The sequence below is a fragment of the Musa acuminata genome, chromosome BXJ3-9 (genome assembly GCF_036884655.1).
Source record: "Musa acuminata AAA Group cultivar baxijiao chromosome BXJ3-9, Cavendish_Baxijiao_AAA, whole genome shotgun sequence".
NCBI lineage: Eukaryota > Viridiplantae > Streptophyta > Magnoliopsida > Zingiberales > Musaceae > Musa > Musa acuminata.
The window spans coordinates 14,664,574-14,682,803 of NC_088357.1; the positions used below are offsets into that span (position 1 = coordinate 14,664,574).

General features: G+C 38.7%; 1 protein-coding gene across 4 annotated transcripts; it reads right to left on the minus strand.

Moving 5' to 3' along the window:
- Positions 1-425: 425 nt before the first annotated feature.
- LOC135649769 (uncharacterized) lies at positions 426-16,546 on the minus strand. Of its 4 annotated transcripts, none has more exons than XM_065168543.1 (9): positions 16,183-16,540; positions 14,656-14,844; positions 13,755-14,566; positions 13,380-13,674; positions 12,254-12,463; positions 11,926-12,099; positions 1,409-1,609; positions 1,194-1,307; positions 426-953 (listed from the first exon to the last, which is right to left on the minus strand). In XM_065168543.1, the coding sequence occupies exons 2-9, from the start codon at positions 14,659-14,661 to the stop codon at positions 618-620; spliced, it is 2,148 nt and encodes a 715-aa protein (XP_065024615.1). In that variant the 5' UTR covers positions 14,662-14,844; positions 16,183-16,540; the 3' UTR covers positions 426-617. The 4 variants fall into 4 exon arrangements, with proteins under 4 accessions (XP_065024615.1, XP_065024616.1, XP_065024617.1 ...); XM_065168544.1 differs by having other exon boundaries at positions 14,656-14,951; XM_065168546.1 differs by having other exon boundaries at positions 689-895; positions 16,183-16,546.
- Positions 16,547-18,230: the final 1,684 nt, after the last annotated feature.

Below are 18,230 nucleotides of genomic sequence, written 5' to 3' on the forward strand. Positions count from 1 at the left end.
TTAATTCTGAAGGTATGATGTGGCGGAGACATGGATATGAAACCACCTGACAGTTGCTTCTCACGCATCGAATCATCTATCTATCTATCTATCGATCTATCTTGGGCTGTGTGATGTGGTCACACTGTTCGCATGACCTCATATCGCGAGCACTACTTTCGAGCAGAGGTATTGGCAGTGTGCCAACTGACGTGCGGGTTAATGTGAAGCTGAGCAAGCACACATGATACGCAGTGTGCCAAGGTGAAGAGGAACGAGTCGGCTGCCAGAGAAGAGCTCTCAACTTGTTGAAACAAGGATTGAAAGGGCGACTGAAGCAGAGTACAAAAAAAAAAAAAAGACTATACAATAAAAAGACAACATTAAAACCGACCACCAAGCAGAGTACAAAAATAAAAAAAAGAATTAAACGGGAAAAACACAAGTGGAAAGAAAACACTGAAAGCTTGCGTATTCAACCGAGAGATGTGTGCAATACAAGCAGCAAATGGATGTGTCAAACGATACGACGTCCTGGTGAAGATGAAGCCTATGACACAACTCTTTCGCACGGTGGTCTAATGTTTGTGAACTTTCACTAGGCTTGGTGGCGGAGACCCCAGGTTGACAAGGCATATTCACACGCACCACACTTCCCGGAGAAGATTGTACCTGGAGTTGGAGGTCCAACTTTCCTTGTGCCCTCCACCCACTGGAGATGGGGAGACGAGTGGCGGTGTTTTGTCCATAATATGCGCAAGCGGAGTGTCGTCTAATTCATCCAGATCCTCATCGCTCGTGTATCCCTTTCTCTGGACCATGGAACCTCTCCTCTCGAGCCCGGCTTTGCCACCTACATCGCCCACCTTCTCCGCCACATCATCAGCTGAAGGAGGCAAGTATACCACCGGAGCAGCTGCACACGGGAAGCCACCAATCACTTCCTTGTCCGACACCCTCCTCTCCAGAATGCTCTAAAAACCAACGCAATTAGTACGCTTAAAGAGTTCGACAGCAGAGTATGACAGATGTTGTGAAACAAGACAAATAAAGAAAAATCTAATGGCATGCATAAAATCAAACTTTTACAAGTTGCAGGACTTAGAGACTGAGATCACACAAAGGTCTACCTAGAGAATGATCAACCAAACGAGGTGATATTTGAAGTGAGAGAGAGAGAGAGAGAGAGAGAGAGAGAGAGATGCACCACAGACCTTAGTGTTTAGTTCCTCCAGCACAACTCCTGGAACAGGATCTGGACAAAACTCGTCAGGTGTAAAGTTACATAGTATCCGTGTTATCAAGGGCAGACCAATAGAAGGGCAGACCTTCAATGATTTAAAAAATCAATTGCACGTCAGAAAAGTACATGGGAGACATGAGGAGATGACGAATTAAAGAAAAGAAGCCTATGTTTCAAAAAGCTAACCTCTTTTCTGACGGTCCTATCAAGTAGCATGTCCTTGGGAAGCATTAAAAGATCACACAACTCATTAAGCAGATGAAAAGATTTTGATCCAGCATTTGCCTCCATTAAGGTCTCTTCCTCATTGGCATCCTGAACATCTTTAGTTGAATCCTCAGCGTCCATGCCGAATAGATCCGTTAACCATCTAGACCAATTTCCTATCTGCAGATATGTATTCACCCAAAATTAAGATTATACAAAACTAGATAAGATATTACATGGGCGATGAAAACTCAATAAGTTACTCGGTTCCAGAATAACCAAAAAGACATTATTAGTCTACTAGCTCATGTACTTGTAAACTACAATATTCAAAATTTAGTTGATAACAATATGTCATGCTAAGCAATGGTGTCTTATTATTAACTTTAAAGACCTGGATTATGCAACAATTAATAATGGTTAACCATACAAAGGCCTCCTATTCAAGCTAGCTTGAAAGATCTAAAACGAAAGGCCTTATTTAATGAAAATAAAATGAATGCTGGATTGGCCCAAAAGGACACATGTTCCAAGCAAGTTCATGTCATATTTATAATGTGTCACTTTATGGAGATCTATAATTTTACTCTATTATACATTAACGTACGACACAACATTTAAAATTTAGTTTTCAGTTGTCAACAAGTCAAGATGTATCTAAAAGAACTATTAAGAGATGATCACGATAGAGAAAATCAAGTACATCCTTGATATAGTGATGACTATGCCTAAGCAAGGATAAGATTTTTCGCTACGTGAAGTACATAGATGACTCCACTCTTGCTCAATGTTACATGTTGGGCTCCATGACTCTTGAGTCACAAAGATAATATGAAAAGATAGATGTCAAATCCATTCTCCTACATGTTCGTAAACTATTTGAGGAATAGGAAATGACTCAATGATATAAGATATCTAAGAGTCTCTTCCGTGCTAGGATGGCTGAGGGGAAATCATTTCAAAACCATGTCCTAAAGATGATTGAGTGGAGAAACTCACAGGTCTAGGGATGGCCCTAAAGGATGACGTGTGTGAACCTTATACTTTAGTCCCTACTATATTCATTTTCTCAATTCATAATGAATTTTAGTATGAATAAGCTTGAGGTGACTCTCCTTGAGCTTCTCAGTATGTTGAAAGAGGTAGAGAGCACTATTAAGAAGGAGAAGTTAGTTTTCTACGCGGGTGAGACCAGAAAGAAAAAGAAGGCAGAAAAGTTCTTGAAGAAGAGTAAGGGCAGATCGGGTAAAGCAAATGTTGGTAAGAAAGATCCGACGAAGGATAAAGGCTAGTGCTTCCACTACGACAAAGATGGGCATTGAAAGAGGAACTACAAAGAGTACCTTGCAAAGAGGGCGAAACAAAAGCTTGAAGAAGCTTTAGGTACATTCATGATCAGTCTCTTATGATAACATATGGGTATTAGATATTGGTAGTACTTATCATATATGTAATTCGTTACAGGTTCTGACAAAACTTAGGAGATTGGCGAGAGGTCAGATGAACCTCACGATGGGCAATGGAGCAAGAGTTGTTGTTATTGCTGTCGATGAGGTCACTTTACATCTGCTTGATGGAGCTACTATTGCATTGGATGTATATTATTTTGTTCCTTCTATTATGAAAAACATTATTTCTATTTTATGTTTGATAGTTAATAGCTATAAATTAGTTATTGAGAACAATGGTTGTTTAATATTATTAGATGATAAGATCATCACGAAAGGAACATTGCATAATTATTTATTTATGCTAAACACTGCTCCACATATCATGAATGTAAGTAAATCTAAGAGGAAACGAGATGAGATAAATGATGCATACTTGTGACATTGTAGGCTAGGTCATATTTATAAGGGAATGATTCAAAAGTTGCTAAAGGATGGATACCTAGATCCATTCGACTATGGGTCATTTGCAATTTGCAAGCCTTGCCTTCGTGGAAAACTGAATAGCTCTCCATTTAGTGAAACTGGAGAGAGAGCCACTAAGTTATTGAAACTCATACATGGTGATGAATATGATCCCATGTCAACTCATGTTATAGGTGGCTACTCTTACTTCATTACTTTTACTGACGATTTCTCTAAGTACGAACACGTGTACTTGATGAAATACAAGTTCGAGGCCTTCGAGAAATTCAAGGAGTATAAGAATGAAGCGGAGAACCAGACTGGAAAGAGTATCAAAACTCTTCGATCAAATCGAGGAGGTGAGTACTTGAGTATGGAGTTCATCTAGTTCCTCAAGGACTATATGATTATATCATAATGAACATCTCCTTATACGCCTCAACTCAATGGTGTATTCGAGAGGGAGAATCAGACATTGTTAGACATTGCATGGTCCATGATGAGTTTCATCGACCTACCCATCTCATTCTGGAGATATGCCTTAGAGACCACAGCTTACCTTTTGAATAGAATTCCAACTAAGTCGGTAGTGTCTATACCATATGAGATATGAAAATGAAAAAAGTCTGACCTTAAGATTGTTAAGATTTAGGGCTGCCCTGCCCACGTTAAAAGACTCAACACCGACAAGTTGAAATACACGGCGAAGCAATGCAAGTTTGTGGGACACCCCAAGGAAACTTGTGGATATTATTTCTATCACCCCGAGGACCAAAAGATCTTTGTAGCCAAGAGACCAGTGTTCCTCGAGAAGGAACACATTCTTGGCGGAGATAGTGGGAGCACGATTAAGTTGAGCGAAGTTTAGGAACCTAGCTCAAGCACCATTCCACAGCCAGAGTCTATTCAGGTACCTAGCATACAGGTTTTGATATTACTAGATTCGGCAGAGTACCCAATCCTCCTGAGAGATATATGGGACATATCAAATGAGAGGATGTTGAAGATATTGATCCTTAGACCTACGAGGAGGCTATTACGAGTATAGACTCCGGGAAGTAGCAATAAGCCATGAATTTTGAAATAGATTTTATGTACTCCAATAAGGTTTGAAACCTAGTTGATGCACCCGAGGGTATTGCAACCATTAGTTGAAAATAGATCTTCAAAAAGAAGATCAGAGTAGATGGAAATGTAAAGACCTATAACGCAAGGCTAGTGACTAAAGGGTATCGTTAAAGGCAATGTATTAACTATGACGAAACTATCTCACCCGTAGCCATATTGAAATCTATCCAAATTCTGTTGGCTATTGCAGCACATTATGTTTATGAGATATGGTAGATGGAAGTAAGAACCGTGTTCCTCAATGGCAACATTAAAGAGGAGGTGTATATGATACAGTATGAGGGATTCATATCCAAGGATAGTCCGGATAGGGTGTGCAGGTTACTTAGGTCTATCTATAGACTGAAGCAAGCTTCTCGAAGTTGAAATATAAGATTTGATGAAAGCGATTAGATCTTATGACTTCGTTAAGAACGAAGATGAGCTTTATGTATACAGGAAGGTAAGTGGGAGCGCTATCACATTTTTAGTGTTATATATGGATATCCTAATCATTGGGAATGATATGAGAATGCTCTCCATAATAAAGGCTTGGTTATCTAGATACTTCTCCATGAAGGACTTAGGGGAAGCATCTTACATATTGGGGATTTGGATCTATAAAGATAGATTTAATAGGATGCTTGGCTTATCCCAATCTAGGTACATAGACATCATTGTCAAAAGGTTTGACATGAAAAATTCCAAGAGAGATCTTATACCGATGAGACATGTGATATCGCTTTCTAGGAGTATGTCCCCAAACACTCCTGAAGAAAGGGCAGACATGGATAGGAAACCCTATGCCTTAGCGATAGGGTCTATCATGTATGCTATGCTATGTACCAGGCCTGATATAGCACATGCTCTGAGTGCCACGAGCAAGTATCAAGCAGATCCAAGCTTGGAGTATTGGAAAGCAGTAAAGTGTATCCTTAAGTACTTGAGAATGACTAAAGATCTTTTACTAGTATATGAAGGAAGTAGCCTCAGGGCTAAGGGCTACACGAACTCGAGCTTCCAGTCCGATGTCGATGATAGTAAGTCTAATTCAGGGTTTGTATTCACCCTGATTGGAGGAGCAATATACTGAAAGAGTTCCAAGCAAGATACTATTGCTGACTCGGCCACAGAGGCGAAGTACATTATTGTAATAGAGGCAACAAAGGAGGGAGTCTGGACGAATAGGTTCATCACGGATCTAAGAGTCATGCTAGGCAGCGAGGAGTCGATTCCCTTGTATTGCGATAATTATGGGACGATTACTCAAATGATAGAACCCAAGTCTCATTAGAAGTGTTCTAAAGAGATTCCAACTTATTAGAGAGATCGTGGCTTGAGGAGATGTAGCACTGGAAAGAGTTTCATCCGAAGATAATATTGAAGATCCACCGACAAAGCCGTTGTCTCAGATTGTGCCCCTGAATTATTAGATTCTATGGATGAGATCCAATAAGAGCTAATGAGAGATTATTAGATAAAGATCCATTAATCTAAGAGGCTTGGGTAGTTAGATGGAGATCTAATACCCAATAGGGCAAGATCCATTAGGGTTAAGTTGATAGAGAACCTCTATAAATAGGAGGAAACTAATGATTCATAGGCCAGAACCTTTTTTGGTTGCCTCTCCTATTCTCCTCCCCTTCTCCTCCTTATAGATAGTAGGCTTGGAGTTTTGAGGAGTATCGTCGTAACCCTACTGTGTGGATCACTACTAGAGAGGAGGGCACTTACTTCCTTCATCCTCTCTTAGAGATCTGTAGGGATTCAGCGATATACGATCTCCTTAGGTAACATAATCTTTCTTATATGCACTTTTTTATTTTGCAGATTTTGCGCACCAATCTTCGCACGACGACGAACACATCTTTGAAAAATTAGGGATTTTGTTTTATGTTTTTCCACTACGCATGTGATGTTGCCCCCCTAAGATTTCCCAACATAAATATATTGTAATGTCCATGGATCTGTGTAATGGGAATCGGATTGTGAGGAGATCGATTCACCTTTAAACATAGACCCTAAATAATCATAGTCATAGGTTACTCGAGAGAGATATCGAGATAACTAGACATACTTATGTGTTGTATACTCGTCCATATGATGGAGGTGACTGGTCTCATAGCTGGTCGTATGAGGACCCTAGGGCTATAGTGCATATGCTCATTAGAGAATGAGTTCATTGATTGAACCGCTCACGAAATATTGGATGGTTGATGATACCTCATTGTCAAACAATGATTCCGTCATCCCAGTGGTGTACTTGTTCCTTACACTTAAGACACCAAGGATGTCTTGTATGAGTACTCCACTCTTTGATACTGGACTTATAGGTTTGGAAGTTCTTGTATGACTTAAGACAACCAGTCATCGGGAGTAACAACTAACCTTACGAGGGCTATTGAGTGTTGATAGAGGATCATCTACTCTCGGTATCATGAAAAGAATATCACATGTGTTTTTACTCAAACAAATCCTTAGCCAAGGTCATTCGGATTAAGAGAGAAAGAGTTCTCCAATAGAATCCGATTATAGTGAGACTCGAGGAGAAATCGTATGGGCCTGACAACATCATGCACAATATATAGTCTCTGGGATATTGGATGGATGAGGGACTATAGATACACGATAACTGAGGATAGATAGGTCCAAATGATTGGATTCCCTTGTATTGTTTGGGGACTATAGTGTAGTGGCATAGTACGTCCGCAATCGATGAGTCAAGTGAATTACTATGAAGATAATAATTCACTGAGCAAGAAGGAGTTCTGACAGGTGTGACTCACAGCCAGCTCGATATTGGGCATAGAGGGTCACACACATATGGTAGGTGTTGCAATGAGTAGAGATTCGGATATGAGATATCCGCTGGAGCCTCTATCTTATTAGATATCTAAAAAGCCCTTGAATTATTGGATCATATCAATGAGATCTAATAAGAGCCAATAAGAGATTATTGGATAGAGATCCATTAATTAAGAGGCTTGAGTAGTTATATGGTGATCCAATACACAATAGGACATGATCCATTAGGGTTAAGCTGACAAGGCGCCTCTATAAATAGAAGAGAAAAACAAAGGATCATAGGCTAGGCTTCTTCGTTGTCACCTTCTACTCTCCTCTCCCCTTCTTCTCAGATAGCAGGTGTAGAGATTTGGGCTGTAATTCGAGGAGCATATTCGCAACCCCTACCGTATGGATCACCATTATAGAGGAGAACGCTTGACCTCCTTCATCCTCTCCCACAGATCTGCAAGAATTCAGGTATATACGATCTCCCTAGATAACACAACTATCTCACATGTGGTTTTCAGTTTTGTAGGTTTTTGGGCATCAATCTTCACACAACGATGAACACTTTTTGAGAAATTTAGGATTTTATTTTTTGTTCTTTCACCAATTTTCACACAATGATGAACACTTTATGGGAAGTTTAGGATTTTATTTTTTATTTTTTTTGCTACGCATGTGATGTCGCTCCTAGATTTCCCTACAGATACAATTAAAAAGAAGGCAAGAGTTGAGGAAGAATACTATAGGTTACATAAGAACTAACATAATGAATATGAGAGTTGCAGCGATGATATTGATCCGAATATTAGAGTTGGTATTCTTGCATCACTAGAGTATCAATACATGTATGAGGAAGCAATGAGGCATCAACGACCTAACTCACAATGAGGCATCAACGACCTAACTCACAATGAGAGCATGGTGGTGGTGGGTCTACGCAACAAAGATTTCAAAGGTCGATCAGGAGATAGCCAATTGCCCCTCCTTAGTCGAGTCGGATCGATAGCATAAGGTAGGGTAGAATCCGTGGTTTTATCAGAGGACTTGGCAAAAGGTCAACACCAAATATCATTGATGTTAATTCGTAACCCTATCCTCCACAAACAATAAAGCCAACATAGATTGATAATGTACATACATGGGATATTGGGAAGACAATAACTTATTGGTTCAACTTCCACGAGATTCCAACAAATATAGCCCAAGATTCATATTATCAAAACTTGATATCCTTTATTCAAAAGGCTGGCACGAGGATCCAACCTCCAACATCAAAGGAGATCTATAATGTGTATTTAGATAAGAAGGTGGCAGAATTAAAGGATTGGATCAAATCCGTCAAAAGGTAGTGGGATGAATATGGGGTGACACTGATATGTGATAATTTAACACTGATAAAAATAAGTAGTATCAGTATTCTTGTGTATTGCCATAGACGAGTGGTTTTTCATAAGTCAATTAATGCTTCCAACAAGATTCAAGATGCAAACTATATTAAAAACCTAATGGATACCATGGTAGAGGAGATCAAACTATAGTATATTATTTAGATAGTCACCGACAATGGAGCTAATTTCAAGAATGATGGTTTACAATTGATGAAAAATAGGGAAATATAGTTTTGGACTCCATATGCAACTCATTGCATTGATTTAACGTTGAAGGATATTGGCGAGCTACCATCCATCAATAAGGATATAGCTCGGGCACAGTCGATCACAAAATTTATATATAATCATCATTAGATCTACTATTTGATGCAAAAGTATGCCAATGATAAGATACTCCGACCTGGAGACATTCAGTTTGCTACAAATTTTATTGCATTAAGGTTAATATAATAAAGAAACAAAGTCTTAAGATAATGGTCACCTCATAGGAATGGTTCAATTGCAAGTATTCGAGATCAAGTGATGAAAAAAAGGTGAAAAAGACTATTCTTTCTTCTAAATTTTAGGATACCGTAAATGAAATTATAACAAGAGTAGAACCACTTTACATTATCCTTCGTTATATCGTTATGGACAAGTATTTCTAAATACCTTATCTTAGACATATGCCAATTACAACAAGAGATGAGATCAAGAAAGTAATTACAAATGATTTTAAGGCCTAATAATACTTATATATCATCGATTATAGGACCGAAGCTATATAAACCAAGACATCCATAATACAAGTAAATTTATATTCAATGTCATTTAATTCATAATTTTAATATTTAAATTTTTTTTACTAATGAAATTATTTATCTTGCAACATATTATCTAAATCCGACCATTCAATTTCGATATTATTTTAGAACATAATTAGATTTATTGTCAGCACTAAGAAGTGATATATTGACTCTTGCCAGATGCAACCGATACTATTATAGAGGGTTAATTATTTCGAGAAATAACCAATTCATTCTCCAATGGTGTAGCCGTATTGTATTGTTACAATATGAATCTTAGTAAGGGAAAGTTACATGTGTTAATTATAAACTATATTTGATGTTAATTATCTGTTATGCTAGTAAAGTCCTATTTATATCTTTTTATAGTCGAGTAGTGGCTACAAATTGGAGGGGACGCACCAAATTTAAGGAAGGTTATTGTCCGAGTACATAGACGACGACATCGAGTGGTTGCGAATATAATTGGTCAACATTCGCATTAATTTACATGAAAGTCCATAACAGACTATCATACAGACGATTAGAGAAACTAGTATATGTCCACTACAATATACGGCTAAGGTTGCGATGTGCTGAGCTGGACAAGGAGCCAAAGGAACTAGAGATTGATCTTATCAACCTCTAATACCACAACGAAGATTCACAAATGATGTTAGAGTGAGTTAAAGTAGCAGAGAACTAAGAGGATCCTTTGCTTGATAAGGCGAGAAATCATCCACATCCTTTGTATTTTATTACTGAGGTAAAAGAAGAAGAGTAAGCACATATCTAGTAGGAGAAAGATCCCCCTTGGTTAGAACATAGTGGAAGGAGCTAGACAATATCAAATCAGACTACACAAGAAACTAGAGATGACTAGCATGCAAAAACATAGGCAAAGGGGCAAGTAGTAGCATTAACCATATCATTAGAAAGAATCGAGTCGAGCAATGACATACCTTCTCAATCACATTCAACAACCCGCTTGATTAGGAGACATGATAGCAATGTGGACAATAGTGCCTTAACCGATAATGATAGTGATGCTGGGAAGTCAATGGTTTTGTCTACACAATTCGAGGGTGACGCATGGACCAAGAAGTAGTATTTTATGCATGTCACCCAAAATTTAGATCATGGAGCTCGATGAGATACTGGTTAAGTTTATATATGGAAGGAAAAGAGAAAAAACAGTGGATGATTTTAAGCAGATGCAACATAGCCTACACGACATATTCATAGCTATCAATATTATGGAGAATCTTATGACCAATAGCAGTACGGTAATAGTTGGTCATTCTTCTCCAAGTAGTAGTATGATGATTGATCTTATAATATAAAACAATAGATCAATAGCAAAAGTAGAAGTTCCAGCATTCTCCAACCTTCACACTAATATATGCCATAAACGAATTTGCCTCAGGAGTCACCTCGAATATGTGGTTCACAATGATTAGACTATGACGATCATCACATTGATATATCAATGACATATGATGTATTAGTATATTACGTCATAAGATCAATTTTAGGATTCAAGCCAATAAACATCAAGTTGATATACAGATATATAGGATTAAGGACCCCAATCCATTGCCCATGGAGTCCCATAATTCATTTTGGTGATAGAACCAGGTATATTCATCGATCAATTATTTAATTCATTTGAATCTTAAAATTTAAGTTATTTAATAAATAATTTAATAATTTAAATTATTTCTTTGCAGATAATTCAACAATAACGGAAGGACGATTCAGTACATATCACAAAACTACTCCTTAAAGCCCCTAATTTAGATTATTTTTGCTAAAATTATACTAAATTTATATTTACTTTTAACTTAAAATTTTTAATCTAATTTTTTTCTATTTAAAAAAAAATTTAGAGTTATTTTCGATCATTTTTGTACGTCTTGTCATACCGACACACGGTACATTGGTACAGAACGGTATGTATCATACCGTTGGCCATTTGATACACCAGTTCAGACCTACTGTGGAGTATTTTGGAAGATGCACAATGCAAAAACCAAATGTTAATGCTGTTACATAAGATGGATGATAGAGTGAATGACCATAATCAAGCAATAATGGTGAATGATCCTTTATGGTTAGTTCAGCAATACGGCCCATCATCATAAGACAATATGGACTCAGAATGTCTGATAAATAGCTGAAACAAGAATGAACCAAGTGCTAGTGCCTTCAACTAAAAATGTAACTTAAGAAATTTATAGTCTGCTTCAGAACATTGTTCAGAAGTAAAATACTGTCCGACTCTTTTTTGCAATAAGGTTAACATAAGAGGCAAGGAAGACCATGCATTTTATTGTTTCCAATTAAGTATCATAAACATAGTTGAAGTGAAGAATACCACTAGAAACAATAAAAGATAGTGGTAAAATATAATGATAGGAAGTGTGGCCCCAGGGAATATAAGATTGTGACTTTGTATATTAGGTAACTACAAACATGATGTTTAAACTACAATAAATAGCTTGATCAATATTTGCTTTTGCTCATGTTCAGAAGCAAAACATTTGCTATGTCAAAATTAACATAAAGAAGCTGACAGTGATGCGTACTGAATTTTTGAGTTGTGCACCAGAACCAAAGCTTAAATCCCCAGCTGGAATTGGCAGAACTTTTGGATCAACAATTGGATCCGATACAGGATCAGTTGGAATTTCATGAGCTGATTCACGCAGAATTGCATTGAACATGGCAACATCTAATCTGGATACACACTGCTCCATCACCTAATCATATGAACAATAATGATTAACCTTCCAATGCTCTTGACTGAAAATACTAATGTTTGCCCCAGCATCAGCCATTGCAAGAAAAAAACAAGAACAAATTGACTGAAATTTATGGGAAAGAAAAAAAATCTTCAGGACGTGGTGATCATACCTTTCTGGCCAATACAGGCAGGCAGCCACACTCATGTCCTCCAGCGCGAACTGGACAGAGCCTGCTAAAGGCATCATGAAAAGCACTTATCCATAAGTTTATAGAAAGGCTTCCCTGCTGTTGATCACCCAACACTGGTCCCAACAATTTACCAAAGTTTTTTTGAGTGTACAACTCCTCTAATGGTGATTGCATATGTGGAGTCAACGTCTGAAACACAAGATCAAACATTATAATAGAGGTGAAGTATTAAGAAAGTTCAAGAAGCCACACACTGAAGTCACAAATTATTTCCAGGACTAGAAACAATCTAAGGCACACTGCAAGCCACTCTTTGGTTACAGTTAAGGAGGATTAAACTGGAGGCTAGAGGTTTAACCTACAACATGTTATTGCCTTACATTAGAGATTAAACTAGAAGCTAGAGGTTTTGCCTTACATTAGAGAAGGCCGGCAACTAAATGATGCATTGCACATAAACAATGGTTGAAGCTCTAGAATCTCTGTTCAAATACTGCTATATTGGCTAGGGACCTTAGCAATGCAGATTTCTTATGTTAGTTCGGCTATAAAGTCTACATGCATAAATTTCAGCCATAAAGTCAAGGTGGTCCACAAAACTAAATTTCCAGTCTCTTGTCCTTTCCCCTGTGTATCTTTGTCTCTAGTAGACCATACAATCACTACCGATTAAAGAAGGCTACATGTAGTAGATAACTCGAGATTCGTTACCTAGTGTCATATGAACTACTCACTACACAGTAACATCTTATGTTGATTTTTCTTTGTAAAATGACAAAGTTTAGTTCTTTTACCTGCTACACTACAGTGAATTAGTTCAAAACTATTGTTCATTCCACAAAGTATACTGACTTGGGCTGCTTCATGTTTGGAAGATCAGATGAGAAATGCTTGTTTAACAATTTTTTTTTAAAAGTTAAACTATATGTGATAAATCAGTTTCAGGTACTGAAAACAATGATTTGTTCAAGGATGCATGTAGGTGCAGCTCCCAGAGCACCCAAAATTTACGAAACTTAACATCAGAAAGCACTCTCCAAGTCTAATCTTGCATGACAACAAGAACAATCTACGAGGGTATCACAGTATGAAAAGAAAGTTTTACCTGCCACCACACTGATTCAACAATTCGGGAGAATATCCAAGATTCTATCTTTTCCAATGCTGTTGTACATGTACTTGTGTCCTGCCAGTCGTCCAACAATTGCATAAAACCAAGGCTTTTTCCTTGTCTGATAACAGAATTGTTTTTCCGTCTCAGTGGTGTATGTTTCTCATCAGTTTTCCTTGCACCACCATTTGACTCAACAGCCCTCATATTTGTAGAGTTGGACAGGTTGCCAAATGTTTGAAAAATAATCTCTCTAAGGACAACTGTGTTTGACAACCAGAATGTCAACCTTAATAAAAGAAGGACAACATTAATCAATCCACAAAATGCATTGACATACTTAACTGTTAGATAAGCTGACTTCATTACCTTGAAACATCATTCCCACAGGACTTTGCAGTCAGTACAAGCCCTGAAACAATGTTTCTGGCAACTGTGGCCTTCTTGTCCTGGGTCCAATATTTGCAAGCATGAATATATAGTCTTGAAAGGCGCCGAGCAGGTGTGTGAACTTTATGTGCTGAACTTCCATGCTCTGGTACGACAGAATAGAGAGAAATCTCAAGTGCAGCAACTTCTCTGAGCTCCTCCTCGAGTTTTTCAATTCTTGACTCCATCTCCTCAATCTTCTGATACACACTCGCCCTGTCATTATCAAGGACATTCTCTTCTGTATCAACCGTTTCATCATCTGTCCCATTACGCTGATCACATACAGGAGCCTCATCCAACACATCTATCTCCTTAACCTCTTCGACTGCTTTAATATCTGTTTCTTCGGACACTTCTGATGAAGGTTTGGAGGAAATATTGGTATTATCTAATTTCTTATTGTTCAGATTTTTAGGTGATACAGAAGCTCTGCCAGGCTTTTGAGATTTCTTTTGACTAGTATTTGATGCTCTAAAGTGCAGTCTGCCATGTTCTTGATGATTAGCATTTCCTTGTGATATGTGAGGACTGTTGTCAATTGTTTCCTTTTTTGCAAGCTTCTTTGGAACCCTTGAAGCTCTTCTGACCTTGCTATCATCATTAGCTGGCGTCTCTCCTTGCGAGGAAAGTGAATCCCTTGCTGGGTCAGAATCTGATTCACCATCCTTGCCATGTTTTACATCTTTTTCCAATTCACTTGAATGATCTTCTCTTTCCTCCCCACTCTCTTTGGCAACCATTTTACAATCCTGAGTAGATAGCAACTACTCAGACCTGTTACAAAATTTTGAAATTATCTAAACTTGCTATTTTCCCTGCAGATTTTGTCAGCAATAACCTGCATTAATCGGACTTGAATTATCCGGTGAGCTTGTATCTTAGCCTCTAATATGGTTGCTCTTTTTTTCTTTTTTCCTGAAGCAAGTTTTTGTGCAATGGTCAAACTATAGCCCCACCATCAACTGAAATCCAGGAAAATCAAAGCTTTTTCTTTGTAAGCCTTTGCCTTCCCAAAGTATTCGAGAAGCTGCCCATAAAAAGGCATTCAGATGTAAGCAATCTTTCTATTGTCCTCAGATCGTATCCTCATACCCGATAGTATTCCTTACATGGTGATATTTGTTGACCACAAGTCTATAGAAAAGATCACAATTGCAAACTAGAAGTTTTTCTTCAGCAACTTAAGGCAATTTCTAATTATTTGAACATATATCAAATCAGAAGTACTAAACAGAATACATAGGCACTCGTTTCGTGATGAAAAACGGCAGCAATAATGACCTTGCAGGTAATATAGCAATATATAATGGTTTATCAGTAAACATGACTTTAGTACACTAGAAACGTGATGTACAATAAATTGAAAATGTAGAAAAGGATAAGTTGCATGGTCAACATCCTAAAAAATCTGTAGAAAAACATTGAAGTCCAAGTAAATAACTTATTTTCAAGATTTCAAACCCAGCCAACTGTGGTGTGACTAATATTAAGAACCACCAACAAAATCATTAAGGTTTTGTTAATCATGTAGCATCCAATGTTCCGAAAGTGGTTAAAAGGAAAGCACCTATCCAACCTAGGCCGCTAAAACCAATTTATGTGGTACATCTATCATCAAAACTGCAGGGAAAAATTCCTCTTACGGATTCCAAATAGAAATTCTTTTTCTCCAAATCTTCAATACTGTAAGACCTTAAAAACAGCAAGTTTTCGTATGTAACTTCATAGAACAGAGAATTATCACAAAATAAGATACCATGGAATTACTAGTTTCAACATCTTTCGTTTGCATTTAAACACCAAAAACGAATCAAGACATTGGACTTTCACTTGTATGTCATCCACGCCTATCTAAATAACCAATACAACAAACAATTCTCCAGAGCATCTGGCATATCAAAATTTTCACTTTCTGGTAAACTCTACAAACTCCATATGGAGATACCAAACAGAACCCTTACTGCCGACAAACAAGGATCCCCAGAAAATTAATAATCCATGAAACTCGAGAAAAGATTGCTCCGGGCTTCCAATAGCATGAACAGGAACAGCAACGACAAACAATCTCGAGTCCGATGCCACCCGTCACTGATCTACAATGAGCGTGGAGATCGCCTTAAAATACGAAAAGACGAAAGAAATGCGACCAAAACCGGCGACTCAAGATCGCCCACAAAACAAGGTCAATTCGAATTCCTGATGCCAAAAGGAATCAACCAAAGGCAAGGACCCGTACAGGTCTAATTCTTCCAAGAAGCAAAAAAAAAAAAGTAAGGATGCCAGCACAAAAGATAAAGACAGGAAACAGAAGGAAAAGAAAGCTGGTGAGAAAAGCGATCGCGGGAGAGACACACGGACTTCTCACCACAAAACTTCGATCCTCGTCGTCGCCTTTTGATGGCGTAGCGTCTTCTTGATCTTTGCCACCGAAGAAGAAGGAAACAATGCCCGCCCACAACCCGCCGATTTTAATCCACAGAACCTGTGCCGGACTACACCGGGGTTCCTTGATTTGATCGCCGAGTTGAGATCCGAACACGAAGACACGAACACCTCTTCCCCTCTTAATGTCTACTTAACGGCTGACAGTGGTAGCGCGAGAGTGTGCCAGGAGATCTTCTAACAAGAGATTCGTATAGACCATCAAACGATGGGTGGACTCGCGGGTGGGTGGAACCGGCATGCACGCCACGAACGACACATTGTTGCAACTGGTCGATCACCCTCACCTCCACTCGGGTCCCGCTCTCTGTGCTGGCGGTACCTCCAATGAAAAATGAGGTATGCCCACCGAGTAATCGACGACAAGGCAGGCACGTTATTTGTAGATATTTTGGTGGAAAACGGGTGAGCGGAGTCGGTTGTTTAACCAAGGGGCTTACGAAATGACAATGACGCCCCCGTGGGTGGACGACGTGCGCCGGTTACGGTGGGGGAATGGGTTCACGACAGCTATATGGCGGTTGCGGTCTAGAATAACGCGACGCACAAAACTCATATTTTAATGGGTGGACGCCAAAGTTGCGAGTGAAGTAGATTTATGGACGGCCAGGATGTTGACACGTGAGAATTAATCACGCGGTGGAGGATTCTTTGCCTAGCGAAGCAGATTTAATGTGCTGCATGTCGACTACCCACGATTGCATGCAAAAAAAAAAAAATGGTACCATCAATTTGCCTGCCTGCCTGCCTGCCTGCCTGCCTACTTACCTGCAAGGATAGAGTGAAACAGTGAAGGGAATCGTTTGCATTTATGATGTCACATCGAGTGAGTTGGGTAGATGGACAGGTGGTAGGTTGAGAGGTCATTCCTCGATGGGACCCCACTGATGAAAGGAACAAGGTAGGTCATCGCCTCAGAAATATCACAGTGATGCATGCTTAGGCGGGATAAGAGGGACGAATGTGAGATGCGGAATTGTATTGTGCGTTGGTGTTAGTGTAGAATTGCATACATTGCATTGGATGATACGATGATGACGAGCGAGCGGATGGCTTGGTAGAAACGAATGGGGTAGCGGTGATGGGGTAAGCCCACCAGCCGTGGAACCTCCAGTTATCCAGCTTCAATTAATGACAAGGATCTACTTGGTTTCGATTACAAGAATTCGGAACGTAGACTCTACTTGATTCGGTCGTCCCATTATTTAGCCTCAACCACGAGGATATAGTCCAGTTTAATCATAGGGAATCGGAGAATGTGTGATGTGAAATCTTGGAGAAGGGAAAAAGATAAATACAAAAAGGAGAGCTGAAACTTGGTGATCAGTGTAGGGGTGGGTGTCTCATTTTGTTTTGTACTACGTCCGCGTGTCGTGTCGAAGGGGTGTCGGGTAATAAACAATTCGTATCGGGTCACGTAAAAGACAATTAATAAAAGTGTAGGGCCTCCATAAGTATCGCATGCCGGCTGTGGATATGAGATCTGATGTAATCAATCTCACACCAATCCCAACCCCAATTTTGTACGCTAAATAAAGAAGGCATTGAAAGTGTCGGCAAAGAAGTCTGTCTCATCAATTTGGCCACCAGAAATAGCACTCGACAAAGGACTACGGCGACTCGCTCTCTCTCTCTCTCTCTCTCTCTCTCTCTCTCTCTAAATAACGATTGATACCAAAATAACGAAATTTAAATTTATCAAATATTAAATTTCTAAAGGGTGACAGGAAAAGAAAAAAAATAAAGGTACTCTTGGAACGGTGTCGTCGGATGGAGAATGCTTTCTGATCTAATTCTGAAGTAGGTGGTTTTTTCACGTTACTAGGTTCATTGTTGTGTTAAAAATATATATATCGATGAAAAGAATAGAAGATAAGAATAATTACTGAAGAAGCTTATTAAAGAAATGAAAAATACTTCAATATATTAACATGTTCTCTCTCTTGGAAAAATCTTATCTTCTATAATGCC

Coding starts and splice junctions, on each gene's coding strand:
- LOC135649769 (XM_065168543.1), bottom strand. Junction 12,100..12,253: donor TGCCTGTATTGGCCAGAAAG/GTATGATCACCA, acceptor TCATATGATTAG/GTGATGGAGCAGTGTGTATC. Junction 954..1,193: donor TGGAGGAACTAAACACTAAG/GTCTGTGGTGCA, acceptor GTTGGTTTTTAG/AGCATTCTGGAGAGGAGGGT.